General features: G+C 38.8%; 1 protein-coding gene and 1 non-coding gene across 2 annotated transcripts; one reads left to right on the top strand and one right to left on the bottom strand.

Moving 5' to 3' along the window:
• Window positions 1-320: 320 nt before the first annotated feature.
• On the bottom strand, window positions 321-3902 carry Atxn7l3b (ataxin 7 like 3B). The gene has a single exon (XM_005358059.2). The coding sequence runs from the start codon at window positions 3591-3593 to the stop codon at window positions 3300-3302; it is 294 nt and encodes a 97-aa protein (XP_005358116.1). The 5' UTR covers window positions 3594-3902; the 3' UTR covers window positions 321-3299.
• Window positions 3903-6796: 2894 nt separating this feature from the next.
• On the top strand, window positions 6797-6954 carry LOC113457378. Its single transcript, XR_003377968.1, has one exon. It is a non-coding gene; the product is annotated as a U1 spliceosomal RNA (small nuclear RNA).
• Window positions 6955-12325: the final 5371 nt, after the last annotated feature.

Raw genomic sequence — 12325 nt, 5'->3', positions numbered from 1 at the left:
GATGGTACATATATTGACAACAATAAGCTCTATTCAAGTTAACCTATCCCAGTGGACTTTTAATAGGTCTGGACTGTATTTATTTGATTCCCTTCTTACCTCATATGGAAGAGAGAAGATTATGCATTTTTTTTCCCTCACTGGATAGTATAGACAGCTAAATTTCAAGGATTAGATTGAGAAACAAAAGCTAGAAAGAACTCCGTTATGGATTCTAAACTGCCTCCCATTCAAGTACCGAGATTTAAGAGTGCTTAAACATTTATTCTGCTTTGTCAATGTCTGGGAAATTTGCTATTAAAAAATGAGTCAAAATATACTTTTTGAATTTTATTATTACTGTTTAGCAATGGGAAAATGCAATTTATTTACACCAGCAGCCATATGGGCAGGGGAACACACATAGTTCATTAGCTATCTGTATAGGATTACTTAGTAAAAAATAATCTCCAAAACAAAGGACAGTGGTAAAAGTCACACTACCCTCCCCCAATGATCCCAGCATGCGATAATGCCAGGCAGTGGCCCCTGGGCATGCGATGGTGGGAACTAATTTATGGAAGAAAAACCACAAACCACAGAAATTTAAAGAACCCCTTTCCCCCATACACACACACTCAGATACATAATAGGATTACAGAGTGGTCAATACAACTAATTGAAGAGGAAGGATAGAATTTTGCTGTTACAGAAGCAGGGAAGGGAGCGTTCCTAACCACTGTCAACTATATGGCAGAGAACATTAGCTCCCAAACAAGTAGTTCTTCCCTCAGGGCAGAAATAGCTGAACTGAGCCCACCTTCTATCTACACAGGGTGGGAAGTTATGGCCCTAATGGAAATGAAGGAGACAGAAAACAAAAACGGGAAGTAATATGAGCAAACCATTACGCCAAATTACCACCCACTTCTTATGTTCTACCCAGAAAAGACCAGAGAGAAAATATTAAAATCACATTTGAGCTCCCTATCTGAAGGCAAGAGTGAGCGGGCCATGGCCTTCCTCCCTTTCATGTTTCCCAAGCACTTTAAATAGACAGGAGTCTTAAGACTGCTTTCTCTTGAATTCACTGAAGGTGCGTGCAGAACTCATGTAGAAAGGTATCTTTTAAAAATATTTTTAGTTCCTGGCCAAGGTCTCATTTTTTTCTAGGCTCTCATAATTCTTGGGACTGAGGATCCATCAAACTGTAACTAGGCCCCAACCCTGAGCTGGAAAACTCTGAGAAGGCAATAGATAGTCTCAAGGTCCAATCACTACGGTTTCCTTAACTCTTGAGTACAGTAACCCAAATCAGTCCATAAAGTTCAAACAGAACCTGGGAAAAGGCAGATCCGTACTCAACAGGGTTAGAAACATGGAACAGCACTAACTCCATCCTGTGTATACCAGCATTCGCGGTTCTGCTGTAAGTCCCAAGAGGCAATATCCATGTAGTAATGGGAAGGAAGAACTAAGACAAGCAGGGGATAGACTAGCAAGACAGTCCTATATAAGAGAAATACATAGACATGAAACCACCTTGGAAATACAAAAAGAGTTACTTTCCCATCCCGATCCAGAGGGAGCCATGTGAATACCCTCCTACTAGTCCTCCATAAAAACAGGTAAAACAAAACCAACAACATAAAAACTTAAAGGAACACCAACAAAAACGAAAACAAACAAACAAATCAAAAAAGGAGAAAAGAAACTTGTGTAGGCTTCAGATGCAGGGCACTGGAAGATGAACTGAAACCGGTCAGGAGAAAAGCTAGCGTGGCAAGCAGCACCGGGGAGCATGAGCTGCACCGGACAGGCAGTGGAGCAGTGACAGGAACATGGCCAAGCCAGACGGATGAGGCTGGACCCTTTACTGGGGTACAGAATGAGGTAAGAAAACATTTCAAATAAAGCAGCACCGTTCTGTTCTGCTCACCTCAGGACTCCCACCCTCCTACCCTCCATCAGCCCTCAGTTAGGGACTACAGAGGACAGGTCTGAACTGACACTCACTTCCCCTCCACTTCTATGCCAGCCTCCAAAGCCAGGGAATTTTGGAGGTCTTTTCCTAACTTCCAACAACAAAAAGCCAGCCCCTGCTGCCAGGAAGGTCCAGCGGACCGAGTGAAGCACTGTCATTTGTGAGGGCCAAGAAGGTGGTGGCAGTCTTCATTCACCATAGCAGAGGTCTGACTGCCCCATGTAGGGGAGAAGAGATTCTACAACCATACCAGGTAAGCAAGACCTCTTTCAGGGCCCTTAGCATTGAACTCATTCACATTACTGAGGGCAGATGGAAATTGTTCCCTCCTGGCTCAATTTTCAAACAGCCTTCTGCTTGGCCACTGGGCCCTTCTGTAGTGGTGTCCCTGACAGGACAGACACCTGTCATAGTGATCGAGTCTGACCCACAGGATGGTTATATCGCCAGTAACTCAAAAGCAGGAACAGACTGTGCCACCAAACAAGTCCACGGTGATTCATGGTATGCATCTACCAGGTGGAGATGGCATGCGGTTGCAGATGTCTTTCTCCTCACAGCATCAGAACAAAGTCTTCAACTGTTTGTATACCACCGTGTCCTTTGCCAAACCTTTGCCTCTGAGTGAGATGGAAAGACAGAGCTTCGGGAGAGTCAAAAGGAGAGGCCTTGTCCCCACATCAGTGGAAATCACTGAAAACGCTGGACCTCTGGAAACAGGTGGTTCTCAACTTCTTGTGAACATGGTCCAGGGCTTCCTACCAAATTCAAATAGGAATTGATATTTTTCTAGTATCCAAGTCTCATACCCGACTTTCACTTGCATCAAAGAGGCCCAATTGGGTTGGGGCTTAGGAATCGGAGGACCTGTCCACTGAAGTCGACTGATCATGGCCTGACCATGGACATTATCCAAACTCTGCAGGAAGTCCTTGACATCAAGCAGATCCAAATCTGAGAAACAAAAGAATTGTAGATGCTGGGCACACAGTTGCTCACCTGTGTACTGACGACAGCAGCACGGGGATCTTGTACATCCAGGTGTATTTATAAAGATCAGAATACAGCACGAGGCCTGTGGACACAGTCCTGCCCAGGATTTCAGAGCTGGCACTGGGTACCCTTTCGAATGGATCCAAATTCCTAAATTCTCTTCTTTGGGCTTTTTTTTTAATGTTTTGTTTTTCAAATGCTAAGATCTTTAAGGGTAACTGGGACTTTTATCTTTTTTTTTCTCCCCCCCCCCCGCCCCTCCAATTTAGCTTACTCCTCCAAGCCACGGGACCAGTCTCCATTATTGTCCTGGTCACTGTAGCCCTCTCTCACTTGTTGGGGACTACTGGAATTCTGGAGGTGAACGCTGCAGCTCCGGCTGGGGTGCATTCTCAGGATCTCCAGGCAGGGAGCAGAGCGGGTGGCGGCGTGCTCCTTTGTCTTCCACTGGCTGGATGCCAAAATCCTTCACGCTGCCCGTGTCTGCGAACTCCAGGTAGAAGTAGCCACACTTGACAGCCCGGTGCACCTCAAAGCAGAATCCCAGGCAGGAATCCTCAATCAGGTCTACATAGATCTCCTGCGCGATGGCCTCCAGCTTGTTAGTATCCAGGTTGGCCAACGAAATCTCCTCCATCTTAATCGGGGAAGCGGCTGTGCAGAGGGCGCTGCTTTCTTTTTTTTTTTTATTTCCTACTCACAGCAGAGACTCGTCGGGCTCCGCGGGCCGCGCTAGGCCTTGCAGGCCTCTCCGGGGCCGCGTCCTCCGGGTCGGCGACAGCGGCGTCCGCGGCGACAGCAACGGCTGCTCCGGAAGCCCCGACGCTCGCTCGGCTCCGATGATCACCACGTTCGCGATTCCGAGCTGCGGCCTGGCCCCGGCTCAGCTTTCAACCGTCTCAGCAGCGCCTCACCCCAGCCGTTCCGGCCTCTTCCTGTCGCGGACGGTCTGGGCCCGCCCCCCACTTCCGCCCGGCGGTGCGCCTGCGCACTGGGCTCGGCGCGGAGGCTGGGCAGCGGCTATGGCGCAGACTGCTGGCAGGGAGCGTAGCAGGGGCTTCTCTAAGAACTAAACCATGCTTCTCGTTCTCTCGGTTCTCGAAATGATAGCAACGATCCCGTGATATCTTTCTTAGCATTTTAAACGTTCGCTAATGAGTTCACCTGTGTTTAATTGATTCCCTCCGTAAAGGGAGGAATAATAATGACTTGTTGAGGAATTAATTGAATAATGATTTTAGGCATAGTTAGTTATTCAGATACGACTGAAAATTTGACTTATAGGATTGACTTATAGGAATTTACTGTACTGCCGCAGTTGTCATTTAAATCCACTAGATGGTGCAAGGAAACAAATTACCGTATAGTTTCTTTGAGTCTTTGAAAAAAAAAAAAAGAACCCTAGAATCTTGACACTAAACACATAATTCAAATATATTGATCAAATAAACCTAAGGCATTTATCTCACTTAGAAGACCATTATGTCAGCGTGACTGTAAAGAAATGAGTACATACGTCTCTAAAATCGCTAGATGATAAAAACGATGTGAGCATTGTTTGGAGGACTCGGGGAGAAGAAGCTTTTCCTGAAGTTACTCTGCTTTTTATTGTGAGAACTGGAATTGGCCCACAGGATTCCCTGAAGCCAGCCAGCTCCTACAACTTTCCTCATTTGACTAAAGTTAAGTCCTTATTCTGTGATTAAGGTCACTAGTAAAATACACTACTGACCACTGCGGATCAGAACAACAGCTCAGCTCTTCCTAATCAGATTAGTTGTGAATTCAAAGATAAGAAAGCCACTGTATTATTCTTCCTCTTTTTCGTCTATTATTTGGTTTTCCTCCCCAACTGCTTTACTTTTGCAGTTTATCAAAGTAGAACTGTGGTTAAAGAAAAAACTGCGTTGCTCACTTACAACTTTCTTATTCAAGGATTCCAATTTAGAGCAAAACGTCATTAGAACAACACTCTTAGTTTCAACATTAATTGATATCTACGTTTTCATGAGTACAGAATTATCTTTCACTGATTGATTTAGGAGTGGAAATTATTTGTAAACAGTTTGATTTTCTGATTACCTATTTAATCATTTTAGAAATAACAAATTGGCAGATACTGATCATTTTGAAGGCTTATGAAACTTAATTTTTGTATACCCGAAGGTCTTATTTTTAATTTGAAGTACAACTTTTTGATAAACCCGGAGTTTTCTTTAATCTATACGTTCTAGATTTTTAAAAATTGAACATATTTTGATGCAATGTGGAATCTCTAACAGCCATACAATAGACCACATAATTTGATTAAGCGCCCATGTTCCTGAACGAGACTGTAAATGCCAATGTAAATCTCGGGTTTGAATCCATTTTCTTAAAAAATATCAGCAATAAATGCCACCAGATAGTTTTGTAGTGAGACACATGGCAATGCATGTAAGAGTTTTCACACAGTGCCTGGCATGATGGGTGCAAACTGTTATACACCCAGTTCAGTGAGAAAAATATGGTGATGCCTTTGAGCATTTTTGTGCAGTTCTTTCCTCTCGTTCCTTATTCAAACTTAATCTAAAACAGTGCTTCTGAGAACACACGTTTGGATCACGGAAACCTTTATGAAGTTTAGACTTTGTTTGTTTATTTTCTGCAGGCCTTGGGTTGGGTCTAAATATCTCTCATTATTCCTAGCCTATTTTGATATAAGCTGGTGATGATGCACTAAGTGCCAAACAGAAGTTCTCACTAACAGACAACTGTTCTTTGTTATCATTGATGCACATTTTTTTCTTGCCTGGTCATCTAAAGAGTCTTTGTTTACTTAATTTTAACCAAAAATATATGCGATTGTTTTTCTGAACCTTGTACTATGAGAGTTGGGAACTGTCTTCTGTTTAGCTAAGAAACTCAATACAATTTAATAAAAAATTATCTGAAAATATGTGTGTTTTAGGGTTAATTCTAAGTCAAATAATAAGATTATAACCATTTTAAAATCTTGCCAGTGTTTTAGTCCATCTCTTATTCAATAAAGACCATTGTATGGGAAATTTATAGATTCACTGCAATTTTATCTTATCTTCTATTTGTATTACTAGCTAAATTTCCTTAATTTGTGTTAAAAACATACTGGAAATTTCACTTTAAATCAACATTATCAGAAAAATCAGTGAGAAATAATTTATTAGTTTCTTAATTGAGTGTTGAAGGGACTAAATTTACCAATATTTAATTCATTTTCTAAGTGCAAAGCAAATGATATGGAATACTTACTTCTTCATAAATGACCTTAAAATATTTGCATTAAAATATGAAGTGTGCCAAAGGGATAAACTAAAATTTCAACCATCTTTGATTCTTATTTCTCATTAACCAAAGTGTACAATGGAATGAGCCACTCTTTCAAAGAGGAAAACATTTGAATTCTTATCTGAACTTGTTTTTTAATAGCTGTAAACTATGTATTTTAGTGTAATAATCTTTTTGTACACTGTGAAGATATGTCTTTGCCAAGGCACCTTCTGATTGGTTTAATAAAGAGCTAAACGTCCAATAGCTAAGCAGGAGGTACGGGTGGGATTTCCAGGCACAGAGAGGACTCTGGGAGCAACAGAGGCTGTGAAACAAGTCAGACATAAAGAGGAAACAGGAGGTGCAAGATGGAAGAGATTTAATGTCACATGATAGAGCCTAAATTAATATAAATGGGTGATTTAGGTTATAAGAACTAATTACAAGCCTAAGCTTTTAGCTGAGCTTTTATAATTAATAAAAAAATGTCTCCATGTCATTATTTGGGAGCTGGCTGGTGGGACAGAAAAAAGATTCGTTGCACATATTTTTATACTTACCTGGCCGAGAAGATACTATGACCAAGAAGTCATTTTCCTCATGGGAACTCATCACTGGGCTTGGGATGTGTTGATGTTTTTGGCTCCTCCAAATGTGAGAACCTTGACTGCATTATTTGTGATGGTGGGAACTGTGTTTGTTGTCTCTATAAAATACACAGAAAACACATATATTGTCATTTTCGTGTTCACAGAAAGAAGAGGAATGAGGTAACAAAATGCATCTAGATGGACCTAGAAGTCAAAAAACCCAATTGCCAGTCATGTTTCTACAGTTATTTTCTCAGGAACATTTTTGTATGTATGAACAGTTTGTATGTACAGGCAAGTGCTCTACAAATATCTTTTAAGGAGACTGTGCCACTTCTTCAATATTTCATGTCATTCTTAAATATAAAAGAATAAAATAAAAATTTAATAATTATCTCTAGGTCTACACAAAAAAAACCATAAAAGTTGGTTTCTTATTTGGCTATAAGGAGTGACTCCTAAAACATAATGTAGAGCCGTGTGGTGGTGGTGCACGCCTTTAATCCCAGCACTCGGGAGGCAGAGGCAGGCGGATCTCTGTGAGTTCGAGACCAGCCTGGTCTACAAGAGCTAGTTCCAGGACAGGCTCCAAAGCTACAGAGAAACCCTGTCTTGAAAAAAACCCAAAAACCAAACAAACAACAACAACAAAAAAACATAATGTAGAAACTTAGATATTTTCTAGAAAAATCTAGAAACTATTTATGCCCAGGATGTGGTAACGTGGTAACAGTTAATAGAAAATTAAAAAAAATCTTCAAAGTTTCAAATGTATAGGCACATTTGAATAGTAAAAATAGTTTTTCGCATGAACCTTTTCTCAGATTAGCCTGTTGACAATTATAGCACGTTTTGTCTATATGCATTACCTTATGTTTCTTCTTTAGAGACAAGTCTGAACCGTTGTGTTCTCTCCAACCCAACAGTAAACTGCAGGCAGGCCTCATCATTCCTAAGTCTTTTATTGTTCATGCATCTTAAAAACAATGCATTCTTCAACACCATCACAATGTAATGATCTCACTTTAAGTAATTCAGATGTAGTCCAATATTATTGTATGATGTATGACTCATTTGAATGTTACCAGTTGTCCTAATCTTTTATGAAGTTATTTTTCCCATTTGTCCCATGACATTCACATATCTATTTAGATTTTTTGGAGCAATTTGATAATAGGATATTCTGAGGATAAAATGTGAATTGAATATTTAAACTAATATTGTGTTATGAATTGAAGGCAAAAATATATCCAAAAGCTCATGTTTTTGAATGAGTGGCCCTTAGGAACACTAGATTGAGAGTTGTTTGTAAAGCACATGGAACCTTTATGAGGTGGCCCCTCACTATTGGATGTGTGTCATTAGTAGGGAGACTTAAGGCTTTATAAACAGCCCCCACTTCCCGGCCACTTGCTGCACCCTCACTGTGAATGCAATGGAACCAGTTGCCTTTCTGTTCCTGTCATCATGCCTCTTCTTTCATGAAGGACTGTATCCTGGAAGTGAAAACTAAGTTAAACCTTTTGTTTCTTCAGTTGCTTTTAACAGGAATTTTTTTCTTCGGGTGGTTGTTTGCTTGTTTGTTTGTATTACAGTAGGAAAAGTAGTCAATGCAAATTGATGGGATAAAATGTTTTAAAGATTCTAATTTGTTCAATTAAATCCTGTGATAAGATTATTTTACTAGGTCAGATTAGTACAGTAATGTTGCCTGAACATGAAGACAGTTGTGAAGAAAGCTCATCTATACAGAGGCTTTACAAGGCTAACAATCAGGGTTCCCTTTAGACATAAAAACTCTCTGTAATGTCTATTAAATCAATTTCTAAGTGACAGTATATTGATTCCCCTTTCTTCCCTGATAAGCCGTGTCCTTTAATAGATCTTGATCTTGCGAACAGTAGTTTTGCTAACCACGGCAGTGTTTGGAAACATAACCCTAGAGATTTGTGAGGAGTTTTATCTTGACCACAAAACTATTGTGCAGGCCAGACTCGTTTAGTAGAAATATGTCTATTTCTAGTATTCATCCGAGTAAACAATATGGTTTAATATATTGGAACAGAAGATTGTGTGAAAAAGATTCATAGTTTAATCTAACACTCGTCCAACCTACTAGAAAAAGCAATAAATAAAAATAATACTTAAATGATGGATAAGGAAAATAAAGTCAGCGGTGTCAAGAGAATTGTTGAACTTGTCAGTGGTAAAATTAGGACCAAAAACTGGCAAATCTTCTTCCTCAATCTAATTCTTGTCCTGGTACAGAGTCGTTTTCTCAATGTCTGGTTTTAAAACTGCCAAACATTTAGTAAAGGCTAGATGTATTGAAAAACTAGAACAAGAATTAATTTATAATACATTTATCACATAACCAATGCAAACTCTACTGGTGAATGAAAACTACATGGGCCTCTGTATAATGCTATAATCATTCGTTATTCTAGAAAAAATTGTAATATTTTTCAAATTAGCAAATTATCCAATCCAAACGAGAATCACACACAATTTAGAGATACGTAAAATGTCAATTAAGAACTTCTTGCTGTTTTTAATTTTCTTTTTAGAGCCAGAGTGTTGCTCTGGAATATAGGGTGTCTTCAAACTTCTGATCTTCCTGTTTAATCCTTATACATATTAGGATTATAGTGGCACACCACCAACCATACCCAGCTTCAATGTGGCATCATTTGTACAACCTTTAACCAGTTGAATTTTTATTATTTGAGTTTTAGTATTATTTCTATCTTTTCTCCACCGTGATTTGCCTTTACGTTACAAAGACAGATTGATGTAATTAATTGAACACATGTTGTTCTCATTTGACTAATGCTCATTAGGTTGGTTTTTGTTTGCCTTCTCCCATGAAGAGCTATTTTCTTAAGCCAAGCTGTTAAACTGGTGGGTGGAATGCTTTTATTTCTTGTATTCCTCAGATAGTCATCTGGTCTATGCCAGCAAGGGAGAGATTGATTTTCTTGAAAAAAAAAATTGGTAAATGTAAGATTAAGAGAAAATTTGGGTACTAATTTGAAAACACGAGAGTAACTCAGTACTGGTCACTGATTAACGACTAATATTTTCTGAGTGAATTATTCTGATTTCTCTCGGATTAAATTTCACACCATTTTGTTCACTCTTGCCCTCCAATTGTGTTGAATCTGTTCATTGCTTTTCAGTTCTAAGGAAAGTTCAAAAATTATGATGCGTGTCTATTTGGAGGTGTCAATAGTTTCCTTCCAGTCTCTCTCTCTAAATTTCCTCAACCACCCGTTTTTATTTATCTTGACCCAATTTTATCAACCCTTGACATTTGTAGTCATCTACCATTTCCACTAATGTATTAGCCACTCCATACTGCTACTAGAATGCTATTTTAATAAACTATGGATAAACATATTGCAGCCATTGCATATTTTCCTCGTACTTTTTTGATTAGTATAACTGTCACTTCCAGAGCCTTGGGCATTTACTCTATAAATACATACAGATTAGATGTGTGTACCTTCATTTGTGTTAAACACAATGCTATGTGCACAGAAGGGTCTTCATACTTGATAATAAAAACGAGCTTTACTGAAGCGAGATTTAGACTTGCAGTTTTTAGCAGCCTAACTTCATATAATTGATGCTTCTGACAGTTGTTTTTCCCCATCAGGATTATTCCAAAGAGCAAAGTCAACAAAAATGCCAACAAAATACATATGATCCTTTTCAGAAAAAAAAAAACACAACAGAATTGCAAGCATGCATGTAGGTGGCATGAAATATCTAAATAATATGTGTAATAAAAATTGAGATTTGGAGTATTTAATGTAAAATAATTGCCAAGAAACTGTGAGACTTATACTCGTACTGTGCATGTATGTTTTGTTTCAATAGCAAATTGGAGCAGTTGCAAATGAAAACGTCTGTTTCATAAACATAAAGTTTATACAACTCTGTAAGCAAACATTTATTTGGTTATGCCATTTTTAAAGTGGAAGGAAAAAGCAGTTGTGAAAGAATTATTAGCCTTGGTTTGCTTGTTTTGTTGTCTAGAATAGTGCCCTTGTCTTTGAACAAACAAGAGAAAGAACCTTGAAAACACTGTTTCCATAGTTTGCTATTGGCTTTCATTGAGTGTAATTGAGATTTTAGATTTCTTACTTCTGTTTTCTAATGGCATAAAAAATTGACAATGGTTTTAGAGTGATCAATGAATCAGAAGATCAATTTGGAGGAATACATACCTTAAGTTGAATGATAATGAATATTCTCATCAAAGAATCTTTTAAAAAGATATATTTCATATATTAAAATACATTGTAATTTGCATATATATGAGTCTTCATGTACTCCTGCAGAAAGGGAGGGCATCAGATTGTGAGCTGCCATATGGTTGCTGGAATTTGAACTCAGGACCTCTGGAAGAGCAGCCAGTGCCCTTAACCGATAAGCCATCTCTCCAACCCGATCATCAATGAATCTTCAGACGACAATACCCACATAAAGTTTCTCAAACTATAAGTGAATAATACATTCCTAAGGACAAAAGGGACATTGCAATTCTATCAATCAAGTAAATGAGATTTTATGAGGTGGTGTTTTATAGCACAAAGCATCTATATACTACTTTGTTAAAGGGAAATGTGATTTTTTTTCTAATTTATGTTTGTGTTTCAAATTGACTTGTCAGAAGAAGAATTTTGATGTTAAACTCACTTTTGAGCTTCTAATGTTGGGCTGCTTTCTTTGATACTTCTTTATTTCTCCTTCGGTAAATCAGTCACAAAAGTAAAATTATTAAATATAAACTCCATTAGACTCAAATGGCAATTGGTAGTGATGATTGCCTTGATAGATTCATTCACGAAATATTAATGAGAAGAAAGAGCAGATGGGAGAAATGCTCTTAGGGAAGGTGGAAATCATGATTATATTTAATAGTATTTTAGAATTCCACATTTCTGTATTTTATTTTGGATATCCATTTTTTCCCCTACGATTCAAACCTGAAATTTTAAGCAGCCATGCATGATTTTTCTTTCTTAGGACTTCTATTTAAAACACAGATCTGTGGGCTCTGCCTTTGAAACAGGTCTGTGCAGTGATACAGGTGCCAATCTGTATTAGGAATTGGAAAAAATAAATCCCTTACACCTGACATGTGGTTTCATTCACTCTTTCCTTTCCGCATTTCCGCTATGGTTATAGAAGCACACTATGGACTTCGCATCTGTAGGTTCTAGAGATAGAGCCTGGACACACGCCGCCTTTGTGGCCCCATGGATTCTGTGAACAAGTCAAACAGCGACAACCTCTCTGAAACGAATTTAAATGATACGTGCTTTATAAGGCCACCTGGAAGTTAAATACAATGGAACTCACTTAAAAGTCTATTAATCATTGATTGATTACTCAATAATCATTTTAGTCAGCATTGCAGCGTGGACAGGGAGGAAGTCCTAAGGCCCGACACCTTGCTGAGAGCTATTGCTACCAACAGCTG

The sequence above is a fragment of the Microtus ochrogaster genome, chromosome 24, assembly GCF_000317375.1.
Source record: "Microtus ochrogaster isolate Prairie Vole_2 chromosome 24, MicOch1.0, whole genome shotgun sequence".
Classification (NCBI taxonomy): Eukaryota; Metazoa; Chordata; class Mammalia; order Rodentia; family Cricetidae; genus Microtus; species Microtus ochrogaster.
Note: the sequence above shows the minus strand (reverse complement) of the source record. Positions and strands in the feature narration are given on the sequence as shown.

What these genes read in the sequence shown, in the direction of transcription:
- Atxn7l3b (XM_005358059.2), bottom strand. Translation starts at nt 3,593, where the DNA reads ATGGAGGAGATTTCGTTGGCCAACCTGGATACTAACAAGCTGGAGGCC.